The sequence below is a fragment of the Vigna radiata genome, chromosome 7 (assembly GCF_000741045.1).
Source record: "Vigna radiata var. radiata cultivar VC1973A chromosome 7, Vradiata_ver6, whole genome shotgun sequence".
NCBI lineage: Eukaryota > Viridiplantae > Streptophyta > Magnoliopsida > Fabales > Fabaceae > Vigna > Vigna radiata.
The window spans coordinates 38,344,581-38,369,264 of record NC_028357.1 but is presented as its reverse complement, the minus strand read 5'-3'; the positions used below and the strand labels follow the sequence as shown (position 1 = coordinate 38,369,264).

The following is a 24,684-nucleotide window of genomic DNA, read 5'->3' as shown; positions in this document are numbered from 1 at the left end:
ATATATATATATATATATATATATATATATATATATATATATATATATATATATATATATATATATATACACACACACACACACACCATAGGAAAGCTCCACAAGAATGAAGCAAATATTCCCAAGTACCGAAAAAGGAACAGATCTGTGTTAAAAGTGTAATGTTGTGTTGGGTTGCCCAAATAGAAAGAAGATGAAGTGAAACTAAGAATGTAATGAAGAGATGTTCAAGTTTCAAACTTAAGCATATATAGAATGATTTCACCTATATAACTGTTTCCTTAAATAAATTAGCTGACTTGGTGTTAAATTAGCCAAAATCTAAATAACTTTCAGAACGTTTCAAATATAAAAAAAAAGATACTATTTAATCAAATCATGCCAATTTGACTTAAAATGTGCTGGTTGTAATAAATTATATTTATATTTTAAACCATTTGTCACTTAGAATTTTATGTATTTAAATTTTTTACCGTAAAAGTAAAAATTAAAGGTGTTTTTTTAAAATATACTTATTTACTTTGCATAAAGTATAAAGTATAAAGTCATTTAAAACTGGGAGACTAGTAAAAATGAATATTAATTAATAATAACTGACACTCATTAAAAACATACAGATCAATGTAATAAAATAAAAGAAAAATAAAAAATACTAACAATAAGAAAAAGGTAATATTATGATATATATAGGCTTAGTTATAATTATTAGAATTCCTATATACTAAATACAAAGATACAGAAATTCTAAAGATTATAGACTGTCTTATCTCATAAAATTAAGAATAAAAATCGATCAAAATAAAAATAGATATAATACAAATAGTTAATCAAAGTATCTTTATTTATGATAAACTTTCTTTCGATTTTTGTTTTTTTAGTAGGTCTAGTATTTTCGACAATTACAATAGCTTTTTTGTTTCTTCATGTTAAAAAAACAAGATTTTTTAGATATGGCGGTAGGGAAAAATATTCTAGATAATTAGATGAATTCTCCCTAAAGGTTTATATTTCAGTAGAGACAGTTAATGAAAATTAAAATTATAGGATTTTTTATTCCACAATTATTATTCTTAAAAATAAAAAGAAAGAGGGGGTAATGAATATTTTAAAAAAAAGATCAAAAGAAGTACTGATCTATTCTATAACAGGGTCTCGAAAAATAAACAATATTTTTTCGGTCTTTATCATTTTGTTAGGTTGTTTCTTCTTGGAATAAAAGTAGGGCGACAAAATGCTTATATATTTAATCGGATAAAAAATATTTAATCCATTTTGATTAATTAAAAAATTAATTAAATATAATAAATATAAATTTTGTATAAATTAGAAAACAAATATATACTTTTTAAAAACAAATTTTGTAAAACAAATGTAAAAAAAGATTTAATAATTGTGAACAAAATGATTGAATTAATTTTATGGACAATCTTTGAAGAATATGATTTAATAAACAATGGTTAGTTATTTATAACGGGTTAGTAAAAGGAAAGAAGTAACGGAAACGGAAGAGTGAAGAAGTTACAGTAGACTCACACCACTGAATGACGGGTGACCAGATTCAGATCCACCGTCGCCATCATCATCACCGTCTCCACTAACCTCTTTCTCTAACCCTACATTCTTCTCTTTCTCAGATTCAGATCTCAAATCCTAAAAATGAAGGACTCCAATTCTACCACCGGTAGCAACAGCAACAGTGGCAGAACCGAACCCATTGCACAAAACATCATAAAACTCATAAGCAACCTTTGTTTCTCCGTCTTCGTCTTCTCCGTTCTAATCTTCACTGTCATAGCCATAACCTACCAACCACCAGACCCATGGCTTCAGTCCACCCCAGCTCTAACCAACCTCTTCACCCAATCTCAAAATGCCACCTTCCAAATCGACTCCTCCGTCATCAAAACTGGCGAGGACCTCGCCCCCTCGCCCCAGGACCCTCCCCTACCCCCGCCGCCCCCTTCCGCCGCCCCTGTAACCGAAGCCGTCATCGAGAAAACAGAACAGCGAATCCTAAATTCCACCGCCAACTCTACCGCCCCGCCGCTTCCCTCTGTCGCCGACTGTGACTTAACCCTAAATTGCTCCGATCCTCGCGTCCTTATTGCTGTTCAGAGGTTTAACCTCCGCGCGTTCAAGTCCATTGCCTTCTTCGACTATCAGCCGCCGGTGAACGGCTCCTCCACAGGCGAGTGCGACGTTGCGTGGCGCTTCCGGAACAAGCGCGAGCGGTCGTGGCGCAAGTATCGCGATTTTCGCCGCTTCAAGATCAGCGTAGCCGACGATTGCAGGTACAAGGTGGTACACGCCGGTGGGTGGCACTCCGGGGCCAATGCTCGCCGGAACTTTACGAGGACTGGCGCCGGTAGGGCTGGTAGGACCCTGCCGCCGCGAGTTTCCGCCCGCGATGATGAGATCAATGACACGATTCCTACTTTGGGATCGGAGAGTAACTTTAGGAGTGGGAAATATTTGTATTATTCACGTGGTGGGGATTATTGCAAGGGGATGAATCATTATTTGTGGAGTTTCTTGTGTGGGTTGGGGGAAGCTATGTATTTGAATAGGACTTTTGTCATGGATTTGAGTGTCTGTTTGGCTTCCAGTTATAATCCCAGTAACAAGGATGAGGAAGGGAAGGATTTCAGGTACTATTTCGATTTCGAGCATTTGAAGGAGACAGCTTCCATTGTTGAGGAAGGTGAGTTCTTGAGGGATTGGAAAAAGTGGGATAAAACCCATTTGAAGAAGAAGAGGATTCCTGTTAGGAAGGTTGTCACTCACAAGGTGACTCCTATGCAGCTTCAGAAGGACAAGAGTACGATTATATGGAGGCAGTTTGATGCGCCTGAGCCTGAGAATTATTGGTACAGGGTTTGTGAAGGTGAGGCTGCTAAGTATATTCAGAGGCCATGGCATGCTTTGTGGAAATCGAAGAGGTTGATGAATATTGTAACGGAGATTAGTGGAAGGTTGGACTGGGATTTTGATGCAGTTCATGTGGTTCGGGGAGAAAAAGCTCAGAACAAGGAACTGTGGCCCCATTTGGATTACGATACGTCGCCGGATGCTCTTCTTGAGAAGCTTAAAGGAATGGTTCAACCTTGGAGACATTTGTATGTTGCCACCAATGAGCCTTATTATAATTACTTCGACAAGTTGAGGTCAAATTACAAGGTCCATTTGCTTGATGATTATAAGGAAATGTGGGCAAACACGAGTGAATGGTATAACGAGACGACTCTTCTCAACAATGGAAAGCCTGTTGAGTTTGATGGGTACATGAGAGTTGCAGTGGATACAGAGGTCTTTTACCGTGGAAAGACACGTGTGGAAACATTCTATAATTTGACTAAAGATTGCAAGGATGGGGTCAACACATGCTGATCAGGTTGGCATTACTGGTTTTGATGCTTATTCAGAATACATGGTACACTCGAACCTTGCTTTGGATTCAGTTTCAGATTCATACAATAGGGTTGAATACGAGCTACTTGTTGTACTTGCCCGTTCTTTTATTGTATTGATCTATGTTGTTTATCATGATTTTGTACTATAGAATCCATTTCTTTCCTCTTTCCTTCAGTTGGCTCAAGCTGTTAAAATCATTCTTATTCTTTTCTTCTCTTTTCTCATCTAGAATGAAAATTTAGAAGGGTTCTTTGCGGGAAGATCTTTGCTGTTTGCATTTGGTAGTTGCTCTGCGTTATAATTTTTCTGAAGTCATCTTTAAACACATTGTTACCCCGATAATGTTCCAACCAAACATTGTTACCCCAAACTAATGACACCATCTATCTATACTTTACTTCTGTGCCACGGCCAACTAATGACACTAATTTGTTTTCATTCAACTTTAGGATGAATTTCATTTGTGAGCAATCTAGATTAAAATTGGTTGTATCACTAATGAATCTCTCTTCACTTGCACGTGTCATGTCTACGTCCCCTTCTGAGATTACAGATTACTCTGCCTTTCCTGACGTGTGGCATCTCTAAATTGATACCCCCTCGTGTTTTCTGCGGAAACAGAAATCGTTCGGAAGTACTGAGCAAGAGTTGCCATAATCTTTTATTGGGGGCAAAACTGTTACTGATTTTACACTAGAGACAGCCGTGTGTAAGAAAATGAAACGAATCACAATAATATTCCTTCTTCATCATTTGTGTTTAAATTCTAAATGACTTTACATTTTTTATTTCCTTATGTTGATAAATTGCCTTTGGGTTGTTTAAACATGACACATGTACAAGTGAGACAATTGATTATATCCAGGAAAAGGGGTGAGTACTTCTGTTTGGAGTGTTTAGGGTTTTATTTTCTGCAATATAGAAAAGTCAATCACTATGTTTGACCTCTACCCACATCTTTGCCACCGCTTATTGATGCAGTTCGAGTTTTCCTCCATTAAGGTCACCTCATACTACGATCCCATTACATGTGCCTGTGTGTACTTAATCTTAGTTTGTGTTTGTATTAGGTGCCGCATAGGAACGAACGTTCTAACACAGGTTTATACTTCACCCACTACAAAAAGTGAAAATACATTGGCAAAACAGAGGGCATAACCAGAATGTTTGCCTGCACATCAGTGTAAGATCAAATCATGTACATCTTGTAAGCCAATTATGTTATTACGTTACAATAAAAACAATATATACACGGCACTTGCAAATATGAAATAAGAATAGACAGGCACTACGTCACTTCCTCCGTTTTAAAACCAGCATGTTCTTCAACTTCAACGAAATCTCGGATTAGCAACTTTATTTAATAATTACTGCTGACAACTAGAGTGGCAAAGCATTCTCCTACTAACAAATTAAATTATAATTACCGATATCTTGCATAATAAGCCTATGTAGGAAAAGCGTTAGGCTTGTCTTGAAACACACTCCCAATATCTTCGACTTCGCATTACATTTCCTGAACCCACGTTTTCATCTTAAGCTTTTGCAAACGTATATTTTCCATCAGGTCACGGCCACTTAGATATGAAAAAGTTAAGAACGGTTTCGTATAGGGTTCAACATTGGACATGGAAAATAAAACACGACACAAATCCTTTACCAGCTGTATCTTCGTTATTATTATCAGAATAAACTAAAGCATTTACAGACTCACTGATTGCGACATCATTCGGACGAATCTCAATTTCTTGGTTCCCACACGAAGATGCTTCTTCATGAAACTCGATAACACCGTAATTTTAAAATAACTAGATTTCCTTAACAAACAATTTTTGCCCCATTGTCAAAATGTTATTCCATGCAAATTGGAAAACATTAAAAAGACATTAATAGTGGAAGCATTAGGTGTAGCTTAGGTTTATGTTTTGTGCAGAAGGAATAACTAATCAGCACAAGACCGTCCATAAGCACAGCATTTAATCATAAAAAACAAAAAGCGACAAAAATTCACCAAAAAAATTGATATCTTACATATCAAAACAAAACGAAAGTCGGCTAATTGGAGAATGTCTATCACCCTGCACAAAATCCTCAAGACATAGAAACCAAGAGAATCTGAAATATAAAGGGAATGACATATGATTTTGCACATGCTTTGAATTCACAGGCTGTAATGGAGCCGTGCAAATCTTCGAAATGTGCATTATTATATTAAGATTAAGTTAAATTAAGTTACAACGGGGGCACCTGCTATTCAAATCAAAAACACGATTAGTGTAATTTACCAAGACATCCAAATAATCAACATGTCATCAATTAATAATTTAATTGTACATCATATTACAATTCCTTAAAGAACAAATTAAAAACAGTATCCAAATCCGATATCCAGGTATCATTACAATCACTGAGAGAAAGTGACTATTCATCCTCCTGGCTGCGTAATCTGGCGGTTTTATTTGTCACGACAATATCAAGCTGCGCAGCTCTCTCAACTATATCCTTCCTCTTTCTTGTTGATACATTGTGTGCAATCTCGGCACAGTAAGTCCTGAAAAATTAATAGAGAGCGATCGATATTATGAAAATAAGAAGAAACCTAAAACCAAGGAACTATAAATTCAAACTAGCCTTTCGTATGAAATACTAAACCTGTTGTGCATCATGAGCAATTCCAAGTCCTTCACGTTGCTAACAACAAATTTTTTGAAACCGTTAGGGAGATAGTGACGAGTCCTCTTGTCTGACCCATAACCAATGTTTGGCATCAAAACACATCCTTTGAATTTTCTTCTAACACGAGAATCTATACCCTTCGGTCTACGCCAGCTAGGCTGTTGAAAATATATTATGAACGGAAAATCGTCATTAGAAAATAAAAAATAAAATAAACGAAACTTGTTAAATAATACACACCACATGAGCAAAAGAAACTAACGTCCGGCTAACACTTTCATTCAAAAGAAATTTTGCTTTTGCAATCTCAGCCGAAAGATGGTGATATTGATAGTAATAATCACAGACAATCAGCAAATTACGGAAATGTCATCATCGATTGCAATTCAGAATATTCTAGAGAAAAATATTAATTAGAAATTCAATAGCTTCTTGCATGAGCCGCATACTAAAAATTGGTTACTAACTACCGACAAAAGTACGAGTTTATGAAAACGGTATTAACGCACTCAAAATGTAAACAGGAAAATAGTAACAGAAGACCTATTAAAAAAGCCAACTGTGTCGCAAGGCCTGTAAAAATTCTATATACGCCCTGCAAACGAAATGTCCAGCTACAAAGAGACAAAGTCAAAATTCTGGACATCAGATACCATGGGCAATTAAAAAAAGTTGTTAAAAACTATGAAAATTAAAAAATTAATGGATAACAATTGAAAATTGTAAGAGATCAGATGGTAGTGCATGTTTGTAATCATCACTTTAACTGCAGAAATGATGGTTAAACATCATCATATCTCTTTATATTTCACGAGAAAAATTACAAATTCATTCAAGAGAAAGTTATTTTGGACAGATAGCATTTTTCCCACATCGCCAAAATGCTGAGACAATTCAGGTGGTAAAACTAAACTCAAAGTAAAGAAGGAAAATGACATATCTAGTGTGCATTTTAATTAGGAGATCAGATAAGTAATATTTCACCAGGGTGTGGAGCACGTAAGACTGGGTGTCAACATGCTATCATCAAATCTCATACTTTCAAATAAAAAAAAACATGATAAAAGAAACTTATCACAGATAATCAAACAATCATTATTAAAACCTACAATGAAAACATCAGATCCAACTGCGAAACACAGATGACAATTCATAAATATGGGATCAGATAGTCGATCTCTCACCACTCATAAAAGTATATGGTAAGACTGGGTGTCAAAAGGCATCCTCATGTCCCATTGGTTATTAAAATAAAACATCATAAAGAATGACAACAATGTATCAGTATAACCAAAAACAAAAAACAAGAAAACTGAAAATAATTTAAACGCAGAAAAACAAAAATTAATAGTACTAACGACGTAGAAGGATCAGATATAAAGTCAATCACCATCTTACACCTTGTGGTGCAAATTAAGACTGGGGCGACAAAATACTATCATCATATCCTTTACAAACACCACACCAATTCGTTTCAAATCATGGTTGAAAAGAAAGAATGTATACCTTGACGGAAATCTTGCGGTCACTCTGAGGTCTCTTGAACCTCTTCACTCTCTTCTTCACGATCTTCTTCGAGATTAGAGGCACGGCCATTTTCTCTGAACTGGCTTTGGTTGCGGTATAGATTGGAGTTAGAGTTGTATATATAAGCTCTTCAGCGTTTTAGGGTTTTGAAGTCATAACAGAATGCCTCTATTCTAGGGCTTTTTTGGATTCGGGTAAGTTTGAATGGGATTGGGCTAAACAATGGACCCAACCAACAATAAAAGCCTGTTATTTTCACTCCGAGAATTTCTATTATCACCTCCTCTGTTTAGAAATTTAAGATGTTAAGTGATTGTAGAAAGTGTAGCAGTACTCCCACATTAATTATTTATGGAGGGAGTCAAATGTTCTTCCTTACTTTATTAGTTGTTCCTGAATAGATTTTATATATATACATTTTACTAATTTCAATATAAATAAATAAATATATATAGATTTATTGAAAAGTAGTCTTAAATTCCTCAATTCCTTGTTGTTTTTTAAATTTGTATTAACAGAATTAATATAGTTATTGTATTTAAATATGAATTTATTCATATAGTTATATTTAATTATTTATAGTTATGAATATAATATTTAACTAAAAGGTTTGATAATATAAAAATAAATCATTAATAAAATAAATAATATTATTTTAATATTGGTTATATTATGTTAAAGTAATGAATTATAAAAATGTCAACTAGTAATATCAATAATAATAATAATAATGATTGATAATACTAATAATAATATTAATAATTTAATAAGAAGAAGAATAAAAAATAATATTAAAATATGACTTTATTTGTTTTAAGTTATAAAATTGAAATAATAATTATTAGTAATGTGTAATAAAATAATATTATTATATGACTAAAATTTATAATTAAAAGTTAAAGTAAAAGGTATAATATGATTCTGTACAAAATAAATAAAACACAAAGTTCATGATAATATTTTTAAATAAAAACATGTACATATAACATGCACGAACATTACAATAAAATTCGTAACTATCTAAGAATAACAATGTAATGAAAGTTTTTTTAGCAAATCCATCAAAAAAGTTGAGAGAATTATAGTGACATTAAGAAGTTGAAGATCAATAAGAGGAGAAATAATGGATAAAGGTTAGTAATCTCTCTTACTCCAACAAAATTGTGTGAGAATCATTTGAATTTTAAGATTATAAGATATGAAATTTATTAAAAATTGGTTAAATATTTTTTAATTATGATTGAAGGGCGAATATTATATTATAAGTGATTATATTATAAAATGGAAGAATATTTTTATGATATGGATTCTAAAGTAAATTTTAGTTTGATATCAAATTTTTCTTTTTTTTTTATAAATGAATTGATGGAGGAAGATTTAATAAATAATTTTCCTCTCGTGATGATTTAATTTGATGGATGAGAGTGATTCCACATCATCTAAGGTTTATTGTGGTAACTATAAGATTGGAAAAAGTTACCCGTGAACTGGACAGGAAGACGTTTGTATTACTAAGATGTGAACGAGGTGGAAAGTATAAGAAATACAAACTCGATGTCCAGCCTATTATATATGACACCTGAACATGTTAGTGTTTTCTTAAGTTAAGGGATAAGTCATCTTCTAATGACGAGGGGTGGATATTGAATGTCATTTGTGATATCACAACCACAATTTGACAAAAAGTTTATTGACTTTTAAAGAAAATAACGATCGCAATGTCACAACAATAAAAAAAATCTACAATACAAGGCATAGATACAAGTGATCATTGAGATGGTCGAGAACTAGACTGCAACAGTTCATGATGATGTTGGATCGTAATAAACATATTCATTGGAGTAGGTGTGTCAAAAAATTTGAGGTTTTAAGTGACCTCTTTTGAACATATCATTATGTAGTCAAATTGTTGAACGCATTTAATATTGTTTTGTTGATGGATTTGACGTACAAAACAAACAAATATTAGCTTCCCTTGCTTAAGATTGTCGATGTGGTGTTTGCAGGGTTGACCTTATTAGCGACATTTGCATTTTTATCAAGTGAATGACAAAATAATTTCACTTGGACTTTGAAAATGATAAAAGGTTTATTTCTAACATTCGAGGGCGATCCACAAGTCATTGTCAATGACAGAGATTTAGCTTTGATGAATATAATCGGCAAGTATTCCCTGAGTCACATTAGTTGTTATGTCGTTTCCATATTCTGACCAATAATAAGAATAACATATGGATGAGATACCTTTCTAAACCACTGTAGGTATCCCTTAGCAGAATTTGATGGAGATGAGTATGATCTTACATGCCTTATAACATGGCCTACACAGTGCAACTAGGTAGCACCAAACAGTCTCAAGACACGTTTAGGCAAATGTCGGTGAAACATCTCACTAGTCTTGATCCACCCAGAAAACATACAAATTCCTAAAAATGGACGAATGGTTCGATGTGACTTATAAGTACCAAATCATCCCATCATTGAGTCCATTCAAACGTGACATCCCCTTTACCAGGCTATAAACCTGTCGCCTCGTCACCCACCAGACAACACGAAGTTTGTCTTCATCGTAAGAAGACAACACATGTCTCCTTCTTATCCTAAGGAAGTGCTCACAAATCCAACTCTAAAAAAATTTAATTAACCCTTGGTCAACAACAACGAAAAAAATTAAAGGAAATCAAAGTGAAAAATATATTTGTACTTGTAAACGAGACAAATATCCCGCCATTTGCTTTATTGTAGCAAAGTTGACATATCTGAGTTGCTCGTACATGTGGGCTAGTTCAGCAACACCCTAAGCATATTCGTCACATGCGTGCAAGTCTCTAAAATAAAACAAGTAAGACATATAAATAGATGTGGCACTATTATTTGCAAAGATATGGAATCTAACTAGATGCAACAAATATGCTTGAGCAGTGTACTCCCAATACTTCTGCTCACAATACTCGCCATGGAGCTCTCTCAACCAACTCAGCTTGACTTTTGGATTGCGTGCTTCTCTCATCTCAACACCAAATCTCAAACCTTCCACGCTTAGAAGTTTCACAATAATCGACCGAGCTTCTTCAAATTTCAACTCCTCGATATTACAAAATTATTCTATGATCGGGAGGTGCAATAGTGACGACACATTCAATATCACAAACATCTCACCCACCAGGAGATGGAAAATGTTTGTCTCAAAATGTCATCTCTCAATAAACGCCAATAATAAACATTTGTTGGTGTAGTCATACAAAATATCAAAGAGAGACATTAAACTAGAATTCAACACAAATTGTTAAGTTCCCTCGTGAAATGGTCCAAATTTATTTAACTTTTTATCATGGGAGATCAACTTGATATCCTCTTAGTTTTACACAATAACAATTAATATTCAAGTTTCGCACTAATGTGACCTTGATATAAGACATAAACAACATACTTCATAACGAGTCAATAAGGGAGTATCTTGTGGACCATTTGAAAATCCACCAACTTCCTATTCTACTTGAAGAACATCCTCGTGCTCCTCCTCCACACGATCAATTGGATGCTTCTCAGACTGAACAATTGGATGCTCCTTAAACTGAACATCGACTTCAGTTTCTTCTTACCTTCTACGAACTGAAGAATTATGTTTCCTCCTTTTTTTAAATTAATTTTAAAATTGTTATTTTGTCTTTTTATTTTTTAACTGTGCGTTAATATAATTTTATAATTTTGAAATTTTATTCTGATTTGAATGTTGACGAGATTGAGAATTTATTAATATGGATTAAAAAATAATTTATAAAATTATAAGATTATATAATATTCTAAAATTATAAAATTATACAGGACAAATGAATAAGATAAAGGGTATCAAATTAATACAACTCACTTTATACGGATTGACTTATCACATATTGAAGACAAATGAATCAATTTTATTCAATTTATTTTTTCATAAGTGTTCTGGTATGGGATCAAGTTAACTAATCCCTTCACAATTTCTCCTTCAACCGGTCGGTTTTCCTCACGTCTCACCTTAGTCCTGTCCGTCTGTTTCCAGTCGTCCTCTCCGTCTTCCTTAGTAAAATGTAAAATGTCTGTTAGGTAATTCGAGAGCTGTATTAAATGCGTAATTAATGAACCTGCCTACCTCTTACCTCTGACTTGTATTTATACTGTTGGATTAGGGAAACCTTAATCAGAGCCCAATCATAGCCCAATAACCCTTAATCCCTACTTACTTGGATCATGTCCGTTGACCTACCTACCGTGTCGTATCGTCTATCTGAACCGTTCGGTCTACTTGTTATTAGGGAGACTTTCATTCGTACGGTCCCATATGTCCCAATATAATAAGGTAAAAATTTTATGACTTTGATTCTCGATGAGTTAATTTACTTAAAAATATTTTGTTTTTTTTCTTTATTTTATATATTTATTGTATACAATTAAATGAATTGTTTTTTTTTCTATAATAATATGGTTAAACTCTTCACCTATTTCATCTAACATTAATATAGAGACAGTGGTTGAAAATTAAACTCTAAACTTAATTTGATAAACAAATAAATTAAATTATTCATATTTTATGAAATAAATAATAAAAAACTAATAAATAATTATTGTAAATGAACTATAGATTTATTCACTTCTAATTTGATTTGAACTTGATTAATTTACGGATTTAACATCTTTAAATAACAACATTTTTTTATCAAAATAATATAGTGTGGTGTTAATTCTTAATAGGTTATAAAAATTTAATAGATTAAAGTTTTAAAATTTACAATATAAAAAATATTTTTAAGATCTTTATTTACTTTTCATAAAATTCTAGTGTCTTTTAGCTGATTAAAAATAAATATTTTGTTAGTTACTTTGTCTGCATCGGGACACTTTTTATTTCAAAATTATTTGAACCTTTTATTAAATTTTGAATAAAAAAATTAAACACAAATATTATTTGAAGGATAAATGGAAGAATAAGAGTCATACTATATATGGAAAGAAAAATATTCTGTCAAAAGAAAGAAAAAGAAAAAAAAAGATGTAGAGAACATTAATGAATAACATGGTCACGGGTTTTGTCCTTAACTGTTGCAAAACTAATAACCTCTTTTGGATTCACCTAAAGAGAATCATATTATTAACTTTTAAAATGTAAAATTGAAAATTTTATAATGATATTAATGTGTTTTTTTCCACATTAATTGTGCATCAACTTTCTTAGCAAATCTTGAATCTTCTTAGATTAACTATCAATTATATTGAATTTCTTTTCTTAGGCATACTTTTTTAAGAAACAATCTACTTGGAAATATAACTAAATGCAATGAGCAGATAAAAAGTTTAATAGAAGCATATATTATCAAATTTACTTTATTCCATAGATGACACTTAAAATAGTAATTCTTAAGAAGAAATTATAGGTATCTTAATAGAACATTTGAGAATTTGTATACAATTTTAGATTTAGATTTCTAATTTATTGATATTAATTATTATTAGTCTTTGTGTTTTGTATCAATAAATAATAAAAAGGAATTTTGAAAATAATGATAATAATATGAAAATTAATTTGATTCACATTTTGTAACAATGGATTCGTTTTATTAGGTGTTGTTATGTTAGAAATATGATATATCAAAGAGGGAATAATCTTTTGATTAAAGGAGTGAAAAGAAACTTTATAGTGCATGCATTATTTATGAATTATGAATAAAGAAATTGAAAGGTGCATGTGCAGGTACATTAAAATAAATGTGAAAAGAAAGGGTAAATGAAGAGAGAAGAAAGGAAGAGCATAGGGCAAAATGGAAGGCAATGATGTGGATGTAATGTTGTCTGGTAGTATTAACTCAGTGGGAGTGACTGAGTGTTTCAACTCACACAGCTACCTCTTCCTTCTCTCTCTTGCCCTTTCTTCCTCAATTCATTCTCATTCCTTCTCCCAACACACCAAAAACTAGTTTGTTGAATGTATCACTGCACCTACCCATTGCAACCCAAATCTCCTAGTTCAATTTTCTCATTGTTTCAGCTTCTGATACCTGGTACTGTGTTCAAAGCTGTTGTCTTTTTTCTGTTCTGTTTTGTTCTGTCCCACCTTTCAACTAGACAAGACTAGCTACCCAGCACCCATTTTACTGGGTTTCTAACAAAATCAGGTCCATACTCCGCATTTTCTTGCTTTATTTGCAAACCCTTTTACCAGGGTTAGGTTATTTGGTAATAAAAGGGGAATCCCACATCTCTCTCTCCTCCATTTTTAGAAAAGTTTTTAAAAACGCAAACTTTTTTATTTTTTAGTTTTGTTTTGACTGAGAGTTGATGTGCACAATGTACCTATTTGGAAAAATTGTTCTTACTAGATTTGATTTTGTGTCAGTTTTTGTGCTAGTGCATGTGGGATTGTACATTGATTATTGTTGTTGGTCCTACTTTTGGTCTTTGCATATTTTAGTTTCCCGTTTGTGTTTTGTTAGTGATTTTAATTGTTGAAAATTTGATTTCCTGTTTTTTTTTTTTTTTTTTTGGGTGAAGTTTGATAGCCAAGGCTTTGCTAGGCAGCAACATTGGACCGAGCTTGGTGCTGAGGTTGTGCTGGATGTGATGACGCTTGAAACATGGCTTGCGAGTGTTTTGTTGCTAACTATTGCTATGCTTACCACCACATCAGGTAATTTATACCTTTTCATTGTCTATCAGATTCTTCCTGCAAAGTCATTAGTTCATTAAGCTGATTGCAGAGTTGCCTGATTCTCCTATGCTCTAATTTGCATTTATTATCTATTAGCTAAATGTATTTTTGGATTGAGATTGTGTTGTAATTTGATAGTCACGAGCAAGGATTTTACAGTAAAAAATACTGTTTTTCTTACATAAAAGGATGACCACATGTCTTGTACGTTGGTCATGTTGTTTATTTTAATCTGTGTTATAGTTACCACAAGGGGAAATGATTAGGTTTGTGTGTGTACGGTTTTGACTGTATTGTTTTTTCAGTTAATCTAGATCTATTTTTTTAACTTGCAGGTGCATACGTGGGGGTAAACATTGGCACTGATGTATCTGATTTGCCATCTGCTTCGAAAATAGTTGACATTCTACGGGGTAATCAAATTACTCATGTGCGATTGTATGATGCTAATGTGCACTTACTACAAGCACTTTCAAACACAAGTATTGAAGTAATGGTTGGTGTCACCAATGAGGAGGTACTGAGGATTGGAGAATCTCCATCAGCAGCTGCAGCCTGGATTAATAAAAATGTTGTTGCTTATGTCCCTTCTACCAATATCACAGCAATAGCAGTTGGCAGTGAGGTTCTTTCCACAATCCCAAATGTGGCCCCTGTTCTGGTTCCTGCCATGAATTCTCTTCATAAAGCCCTGGTTGCTGCAAACCTTAACTTCCAGGTCAAAGTTTCAACTCCCCAATCTATGGATATTATCCCTAAGCCTTTTCCTCCTTCTGCTGCCAACTTTAACTCTTCATGGAACAGTACTATGTATCAACTACTTCAGTTTTTGAAGAACACCAATTCCTCCTACATGTTAAATGCCTACCCTTATTATGGTTACACTAAAGGAGATGGTATTTTCCCCATTGAATATGCTCTTTTCCGACCTCTCCCTTCAGTGAAGCAAATTGTTGACCCGAACACTCTGTTTCATTATAACAGTATGTTTGATGCTATGGTGGATGCTACCTATTACTCTATAGAAGCCTTAAATTTCAAGAATATACCCATTATTGTCACAGAGACTGGCTGGCCATCATTTGGTGGAGCCAATGAACCAGATGCCACTGAAGAAAATGCTGAACTCTACATTAATAACATGATTCAGCGGGTCATGAATGGTTCAGGTCCTCCTAGTCAGCCAGACATAGCCATCAATACATACATATATGAATTGTTTAATGAAGACAAGGTGAATGGGCCTGTGTCAGAAAAAAATTGGGGCATCTTTTATACCAATGGGAGTACTGTTTTTCCTTTGAGTTTTGGTGCTTCTGACCAGATTACTGCTGGAAATTCCTCAGGAGTTTTTTGTGTGGCTAAAGACGGTGCAGACACTGATAAGCTGCAAGCGGGCCTGAGCTGGGCTTGTGGACAAGGAGGAGCTAATTGTGCTGCAATTCAACAGGGGCAGCCGTGCTATCTCCCCAATAATGTGAAAAGTCATGCATCTTATGCTTACAATGATTATTATCAGAAAAAGCATAGTAGTGGTGGAACTTGTGACTTTGACGGTACCGCTACAATTACTTCCAAGGATCCTAGTAAGTTGATATGATTTCTTGTTTCTGTTTTAACTCATTCTGCTATTGTTCTCCTGTAACACATAACCATTTTGTTTTCAAATTGTGCACTAACAGTTGTAGGAAACTGAGAGCATCATTGGTCACTGTATCATATCTATTTGATTGACCAATGGACCAAGAAAACAATTATAACTATAGCTTCTCAATGTATAGGCACATATGCCTACATGCTTTCCAAATTACACCACTACACATCTATGGCTTCCCAAAGATTGAAGTTGAATACATACTTCCAATTCCCCCTGCAAAACATTATGGGATAATAAAATTATGGATTCTAAAGTCTTTGGTTGGTGACCTTGTTTCTATTTGTCATATTGTTATTATCATTACATAAATTTAGCAAGAAGTCTTTGAATCATTGTAAGAGTGGTGTAAAGTTGTAGGTTTGTACAGTTCAAATTGAATTTAATTACCATCATTGGCATCACCTTAAAAGATAGATCCATTACTCTGTTGAATATTAGAATAAATAATTTATTCCTTACTTCTTTGATCGTAGTGTAATACAACATCTCTTGTTTCCAGTTTCATTGCTTAATAGTAGTTACTGAATTAGAGCAACAGTGTCAATAAGCTGCACTTCAGTTGTCTAATAACTTGTTATGTAGGCCTAGGTAATTACTATTGACTGGCTGCATATCTTTGTGAGTGTTGTCATATCTTTGTGTTGAGGAATTGTTGGAAGTTACTTAACCATTTAATTCTGTATACTTTGTTTCAGGTTCTTCATCCTGTATATTTACTGGAAGGTATAGAATCTCAATCTTTATACATCCTTCATTCATTAGACTTAAGCTCTATTGGTGAAATTTTTTCTGTAAACACTTTTAATAGAGAAAAAGAACAAGAAAAAATGATTTTTTTATTAACAAAAGTTAGTTTATCTACTGGATTAGCTACAAGAAATAAGCTACGCAAATTAACTCATGTATAAATGAATTTAATGTTTCCTTTTTTTTCTTTCCTAGAACTATTTATGTAAAAAAGTTTTCAAACAAGGATGAATTGGTGCGTTTTGAATTTGTTATATGTTGATGGATTTTTTTTCATCAGTTCAAACTCGAGCAATGGTGGATTGAGTATACCTCCAACAGCACTAGGGCCATCAGGCCCCTTTGGTGGAAGTGTGAACCTGCAAGTGTGTAGCCTTAAGTATTTGATATCTGCAATTGCTGTATTTTTGGCTCTATGAATGCTCATTTAATGGTTCGTGTAATGTGTTCATCATCGATTTTGTTTTTCTTTTGTCCATTTTATTCTTCAGATCAGATGTGTCCCAGTGCATTTGGGATCATTGTAATTCATCACTCTTAAGATAGGTAGTTATTAAATCTAGTTTTTTTAATTTTTTTTATTAATGTTTCTTCTAATTCATCACTAGAAACGAAATTCATCTCTCATCTATTACTCCATTTTCCTATGTTATAATGTTACTGTAATCTGAATAACCCGTCCATATTAACCCATATTTAACGGTAACCTAAATTATCTATATTCAACTAACTAGATAAATTAAACTGTCATATTGGGTCTTAAAATGTTAAATTCAAATTATAACGTATCAGTCGGATTGATCCCAAATCCGACCCATTCCGACCGTTGCTCAGACCTACCAGTATTTTCAACCTTTCTCGAACAAACAACTTTAAGCTAGTTCTTAAGTTACCTACCTACTCTATAATTTATTTTGACACATTTATGACCAAGAAAATATGGACATCAAGGAAAGATTCCACGAAGTAGCAATGAAGGTAAAAAACGTAAACCTTGAGGTGGTGTTACACAGCATGGTCATGATATTTATGTTAGATCCATTCTTTGATAATGTTAAAAAAATAAATAATGTCAAATCTACAAGATTTAATTAAGGCTTAAGGTTGCCAAATTCATGTAACTTAAAGACTTGAACTACTTTTGCAACCAAGTATGAATCAAGATGGACTCAGAGAAGGTCCAACTACAACCAACGTTCGCATCTCTAATCATGTTTATTGGTAAGTTTTACTTATTAAAACTATGGGCTGTGATTACGATCTTGCCCAAGTCAACACCTATAAATACAAGTCAAAGATAAAAAGATAGGTGATTGCATTTATTGCGAATTTGAGATTTTAATGTGACCTCGATCGATTAGATTATTGATTTGAGCATCATAGTGCCTTTGACAATACCTGTCCGTACGATTTGGAATTTGAACATCAAGAAAATATAAGAAAGTTAACTAAAAAGTGTTTAAGATAACTTAAGCTAAATTTGAAAAAAGTGTAAATGAATATTTTGTAGAGGTCCTCGATCCTACAACCAAAACAGTAAGGAACAAATCATTTAAACATGGATTCTTGACACCACTAATAAGATGAATTACCCTTACCCAAGTCAAACACACAATGGAAAAAAAAAATACATAAAGGAGATTATACAAAGTATGTCAAGAATTGCCTAAGGTGACAACAACGTAAAAACATAATACACTTTTGCATTGAAAAAGTTTCATCATCAACTCACCTCAACATCAACCTTTTGCATTGAAAAAGTTTCATCATCAACTCACCTCAATATCAACCTTTCACTACCTAGGAAATAAACATTATTAATTCTTCCTCATCATTACACAAACAATGCAAGCTCTTTATTGTAATTGCTGATCACTTCACAAAAGGAATCAAAACCTCTAGTCAAGATAGTAGTCCAAAAATTATATAAATTTGTGTCAAAAACATAATATGTCAATATGTAGTTTTTATATGTCATAATAAACAATGAAATACGATTAATTAACAAATGATTTTGAGGAGTTTTGCCACGAATCTGGTATGACATGCAATCAACTTGATGCAATACTCAAAATAATTAAGCAAGTAGAAACTACTAACAAAGTCATATTGTTTGGACTCAAGAAAACATATGTGCAACAAAAAAAAGTAGGTTGAATAGTTGTTAAAAAGCATTATGAGCATATGCATACACCTTACTATCGACGAAGTGAATGTTATGATTCTAATTGAGATTAACAAATTCATCACTGACAGACATTTAATTTAATAAACAATTTGAAAGAATGAACAATGGATGGATGTTGAACTAAATCTTGTTAAAGAACTATGAGACAGGATTAAAATTTAATAACAAACATGCAAAATAAGAATATAATTCTAAACTTAGACTGATATCATCCTACCAGGAAAATAGTAGAAAATATGTGTGACAAAAGAAAAAAATAATGTAGAAGGACTCATTTTACAGTAATATCCACTCAAATTGAAAAGAACCAAATTAAATTAGACTAAAGAATATAATTATAAAATAAAACACTTATATAATGAAACAATACCAAGAATTAAAAAAAAGTAAGCCAAATATTTTTTTTCTACCATTGATTTTGATAGAATTAAATCAAGAGCATGGCCTAAAACTACTTTAAAGATAAAAAGAAATTTGTTTGCACTTGAGTTTTTCAACACTTACGAAAAATGCGTGATCCGTGAGTGCATTATCAGAATGTATTACTTTGGTTTGTTTGTTTATCTAACTTTCATAATGTAAGTAAGTTTTGCAAAACAATAGAATTTGTGTTTAAGAAAGCAAAATCGTGAGTTCTTGAATTTTTTATATATGTCTTCTCAGTATCAAATTGATATTAGAGCTGGTTAGATCCAACATTGGTTTCGTGAGTCTGTGAGAGATCTAGTAAGAAAATTTAAGTGTGTGCGAAATAAGAAACTTTTAACTTTATCAAATTTATAGAGTCTATTAATGTGGAATGAGCATCCTGTGAATAAAATTTTCTTTTCTATTTTCCTTGCAGGCAATAATTACAGGCAACTTACTTGGGATGCTTTAGATGATGTGGTGGCTTTACAAGTATTAGAATTAAGGTAATGAATAACATTTTTATTAACTTTTCAACGAGTTCAGGCAAACGTATGGTATTGCTTACTAGTGTACTTAGATTGTGTATATTAATAAGAGTATATTGTTCTGTTAAAGTAACTCCTAAAATTACATGTTTATAGGTATTGGTTAAGTTAGTTAATCATTGTTTAAATAAAATTGCACGTTAAAACTGGTTTATATAGGAAGAAGTAAATAAAAATGTATATGTTCTTTTGTTTATGCATGATGAAGTAAATAGACATATGCACTAATTAAACTAAATTGGCAATATCAGTAATAATAACAACGTGTTGGAGTGATGATAACATCTTAATAGCCGTTATCATCATTGCTAATTTCACATAGATTTAATTTATGTTAGATAAATCATCACCTGAAAACTGAAGTAGGGAGGATATCAGAGGACGTTGTCACCATGCTCCTCAAGTATGTAACTAGTCTGAAGAATTAAATATTGGTGCTGGGAACTCTCAAGTTATGCAGAATAATATATTTCCTTCATCTTGTGTTTATTATTGCTCTATATTGTAGTGGAGATAGAGTATTGCCTTCTTGCTATGACATGTGGTGTCTTGTTGCCATGTAAAATTAATTTTTGATTTGTTAAAATAAGCGGTTAAGAATTCATAGACATGCTTATATGTATCACCACTTTACCATCTGAGGATCACTTTGTCAGTTTATATTGAGTAAAACTGGAACCAATGATTTGTTCTTTTGTAAACACCATCATATTCTCCTTTCATTTCTTTTTATCTCGGGATGTATATGTGTTGCTTGTATTGGAATATTATTTGCTTGTGCTGGTAAGCTTGCTTTAGAAATTAGTAGGGAAATTTATTTCTTCTTCAACAATACTAAAGTCAAAGTAGGAATCCCAGGGCCATCAGTATATTGTCACTGATGACAAAGAAAGACCAAATTCTAGTTAGTAACTTGCTAATCGATTCAAGTTTATATATCTTGATATTTGAGTATTGTTTGATGAATCAGTTGTGGCCAATTTCCATGTGTTATTATTATTATTATTTTATTTAAAATGTGGTTATATATCATGTGAAGATAAATGTCTCATAATTTTTTCTAAAACATCATGGTAATTAACACCATGATACTGTGTAAGGTGAATGTACTTATCTCTTAAAGTTTGTAATTGGTTGAACGTATGGTTGTTTATTGTTTTTTTTTTGTTGTAGAACTTCAGAGAAATTTTCTTGATGCACATGTAAATAACAGTTTAAAACTAGATGTATAACTTAATCTTACGTTATTGGTACATTTATTAAGCATTAATGGTTAATCTGATATATATACTTCAATGTTTTCAAGTATGTTTCTATTATAGAAAGTGAAGGACTTGATATATCAACCAGCACTTGATACTGAAAATTCAGAGTACATTATATCTTGTATGATTGTTTAACCTATTTATTAGTACTTTATATCTTGTATGATTGTTTTCATATTTTTTCAATGGTATTTAATACATTTATATGGTGTGTTATGTAAAAGAAATGAATAGCTTGATTTGATCAAATGCATTACAGAATTTAAAACTGATACATGATCACATCCTTCAATTTTCCAGGAGAAGGGAACCTTTTATATGACTACTCTGATTATACCAAAGCAGTAACAAAAGAATATAGAAATTAGTGTAAGCATTTCCATACCAAAGCAGTAACAAAAGAATATAAAATTAGTATAAGCATTTTCGTACCAAAGCAGTAACAAAAGAATATAGAAATTAGTGTAAACATTTCCATGGCAATGATATTTGTATATTTCATAGGTGATGAATCAATATATTGTCGTATGGTTATAAGAAAAACATTAAGGGTGAACGACATGTAACCCTGCAGGTAAGGCCTTTCTTGATGCTACGTCTATATTTTTTTTATGGATTAATTCATGCCTATTGTTCCTTTTTGTTATATCAGACTACAAAAAGAAGATGAAGAGAAGTTTAGAGAAAAAGAAAATAAAGAGAAAGAATTAAGAGAAAAAGAGATTCACATTAAAGAAATCACTTATAATAAAAGCCACTTTGAAGAAACCAGTTACTAGACTCACATTGCCAAACAAAAGTCATTATTGGCAATTTCTCAATCACCATCATATCAAAACCAATCAAATTGCAAGACCAATAATAAAGTGCATCTAAGAACTAACACAACTCTACTCTGCTTAAGGTAAATTTAGCCTATAACGACAGTCCTCATAGGTTTTCCATGCCTCCACAATCTCCTTCGCCTTCGAAATCTTGCCTTCGTTCACCAGCTTATCTACCACAAGTTGCAGCAACGATCCATCAACACGGCCCCGTTTTTCCATAATCTCCTTGCATAACTTAATTGTGGTCATCAAATCACACTTCTCACGCAGGAAAGGAACAAGGATAGAATAAGTGCTTTTATGAAGGTCAAGATCAAAGTCTGCAATCACACCTAAACAGTTCTTGACCTCATCCAAATCACCGTCATTCACACAACATTTGATGACAGCATTGACGACAGCTTTGAGGTAAAAGAAGTCAAGCTTCACACCCACCTTCTCCATTTCTCTATAAAGCTCAACAACTTCATCCGGTTTATTCTCCCTGAACAACCCCACCAACTTAGAAGAATAACTCGTCACGTCCGGAGTAACATTCTTAGCACCCATTAGCCCCCACACTTTCTCACCATCCTCAAAACTACCCTTTGAATACAACCCATCAAGCAAAGTGTTAAACTTAATGGAATCTGGATTCACACCCTTCTCCTCCATCTCCTTAAGAACTGACAGTGCCGAATCAAAGGACCCCTCTTCACAAAAGGCCTTAATGAGAGTGTTGTACGATACCAAATCAGGCTCGATTGAGAGCTGAGTGGGGAGGGTCTTGAAAAGCTCATCCACGACGTTGAACTTCCTGGAGTGGAGGTATGCGGCTAAGAGGGCATTGAAAGAGAGCACAGTGCGGTTGCACTTTCGCTGGGGCATTTCGTCGAACACCATGCGGGCGTGTTTGGCCATGCCAGATTTGCCATAAAGGAATATTAGGCGCGCAGAGAAACCCTCGTTGGAAATGTCGGAATACTGTTTTTGGTGTTCGAGGATGTCGTGAACCCACCCAAAGCGCTTGGCACCGGCGAGACGCCGCACTGTCACCTCGTAAATGCCGGTTTTTTTGCGGAACTGGTCAATGTCGGAAGCTTTCTTAAACTTCTCCACCAATCTCTTTAACTTTACTTCTTTGTATAAATCCTCCGAAATAGATTTGATGCTCACTTTTGCTGGTTCTGCGGCAGTGCAAAAAGCACGGTGAAGAATGCGATACATTTTGGGATAAGCACTGAGAAAAAAAAAGTTCTGATGCTCGTACCATTGACAAGCCTAGATAATGCAGCCATTGTTTTTGGGGTGTTTCATCGTCACCTTTTCATCCTGTTCCTCCAAGTTTCTAAAATACCTCTAATTAATTAGGTGATTATTTATTAATTTTATGTTTATGGACTGTTTTTCTCTCCACCATTAACTACACCTCTATTTTCTTTCTAATTAATTAGGTGATTATTTATTAATTTTATGTTTATGGACTGTTTCTCTCTCCACCATTAACTACACCTCCATTTTCTCCCAGTTCATGCATCTCTCCACTCTTACACCCCCTTCATTTGTATTAACACTTCTAATAATCTTTTCTTCTTCTTATTATTTTTTCTCCTCATTCCCGATAAATATTTTGATTGAAGTTTTCCTTTTCCAGTTTATATATCAGTTGTTATCTTCCTGAAGATTTATTATAAATATTTAAAAAGAATTAAAGTTGTGAAGAATTGCATCGGATATAAAAGTAAACAAAGGTCTCGTCGGATATTAATATTCGAAAGAATAACCATCGGATATGAATATCCGATTCATTTATTCTTTATGCTTCTTTTTTCTGCTTTTTTCATTTAAATATGCGTTTGTTTTATTAATGTTTCCTGCATGTTTTTTTTCATGTTTCTTTATTAATATTGTTTAACCAGTTAATTTATTTTTTATAATTATTAAACTTTGATAATATAAACAATGTATTTTAAATGTTTGATTATTATAATATAAATAAAATTTTTATTACTCCTTTTCAAATTTTTTTATCTTGCAACAGAAAAATTAACAACAATTGTCTGTGAATTGTAGAAAGGTCCCAAACGCAACCTACAGTAAATCGGATATCCAGATCCGATTCAACCCTTTTCGTGTTTGTGTATCCGAGCAAGCGCAAATCAGCCATGAAAATACTATATCTTCTAATCCTTACACTACTATATCTACAACACAGTATAAAATGAATATGGCATAGGAATCCACCAATCTTTGGCACCAGCGAGAAGAAGCGAGAGTTATGGTGTTGTACTGTTTGTGTACCCTAGAAATCGTGGAAGAAGACGAACCTCTGAAACTAGTGGAAACAGTTGTTGTGGTGTCTGTGTGTGCCCAGAGTGTGTGTGGAAGCACTGGAAGAACACGAAGAAGAGGACATGTGCTGTGTGTGTCTCTGGAGTGAAATGAGATGCGAAACAGAGATGTTGAGATGAGAAAGAGAGGGTATTTTCGAAGATGAGGAGTGAAAGTGAGAATGTGAGATTTGAAAATAAGGAAGAATAATAATTGCTGAAGAATAAAAACTGTAGAGGATCTTTGATCATTTAATTAATTTAAACATTAATACTCTTTTAAACAGGGGTAATGTTGACATTCTGAAAATATTTGGAGGTGCTGAAGTACTTGGAGGTGCAGGATGAAACCCTCTTAATTTTTGAAATGTTTTAAGGTTGGGCTTGGATAACATTCGGCCCAAACATTTTGGACGATCTATTTTAGCTTTTTCCTTGTGTA

General features: G+C 33.2%; 4 protein-coding genes across 5 annotated transcripts; 2 read left to right on the top strand and 2 right to left on the bottom strand.

The window, feature by feature from the left end:
* The first annotated feature begins 1,477 nt into the window (after positions 1 to 1,477).
* On the top strand, positions 1,478 to 3,585 carry LOC106769493. Its single transcript, XM_014655133.2, has one exon. It carries the CDS (start codon positions 1,657 to 1,659, stop codon positions 3,385 to 3,387), a length of 1,731 nt encoding a protein of 576 aa, XP_014510619.1. The 5' UTR covers positions 1,478 to 1,656; the 3' UTR covers positions 3,388 to 3,585.
* Positions 3,586 to 5,703: 2,118 nt separating this feature from the next.
* LOC106765448 (60S ribosomal protein L32-1) lies at positions 5,704 to 7,749 on the bottom strand. Its single transcript, XM_014650074.2, has 3 exons — positions 7,594 to 7,749; positions 6,064 to 6,245; positions 5,704 to 5,962 (listed from the first exon to the last, which is right to left on the bottom strand). Exons 1-3 carry the CDS (start codon positions 7,681 to 7,683, stop codon positions 5,833 to 5,835), a joined length of 402 nt encoding a protein of 133 aa, XP_014505560.1. The 5' UTR covers positions 7,684 to 7,749; the 3' UTR covers positions 5,704 to 5,832.
* Positions 7,750 to 13,385: 5,636 nt separating this feature from the next.
* Positions 13,386 to 17,317, top strand: LOC106765540 (glucan endo-1,3-beta-glucosidase 4). The gene is made up of 5 exons (XM_014650203.2): positions 13,386 to 13,760; positions 14,137 to 14,272; positions 14,629 to 15,879; positions 16,646 to 16,673; positions 16,978 to 17,317. The coding sequence occupies exons 2-5, from the start codon at positions 14,206 to 14,208 to the stop codon at positions 17,114 to 17,116; spliced, it is 1,485 nt and encodes a 494-aa protein (XP_014505689.1). The 5' UTR covers positions 13,386 to 13,760; positions 14,137 to 14,205; the 3' UTR covers positions 17,117 to 17,317.
* A 4,496-nt stretch (positions 17,318 to 21,813) lies between these two features.
* On the bottom strand, positions 21,814 to 23,485 carry LOC106767385 (pentatricopeptide repeat-containing protein At1g55890, mitochondrial). 2 transcript variants are annotated; one of them, XM_014652266.2, is made up of 2 exons: positions 23,183 to 23,485; positions 21,814 to 23,099 (listed from the first exon to the last, which is right to left on the bottom strand). In XM_014652266.2, the coding sequence occupies exons 1-2, from the start codon at positions 23,208 to 23,210 to the stop codon at positions 22,006 to 22,008; spliced, it is 1,122 nt and encodes a 373-aa protein (XP_014507752.1). In that variant the 5' UTR covers positions 23,211 to 23,485; the 3' UTR covers positions 21,814 to 22,005. The 2 variants fall into 2 exon arrangements, with proteins under 2 accessions (XP_014507752.1, XP_014507750.1); XM_014652264.2 differs by having other exon boundaries at positions 21,814 to 23,485.
* Between the last annotated feature and the right edge of the window lie 1,199 nt (positions 23,486 to 24,684).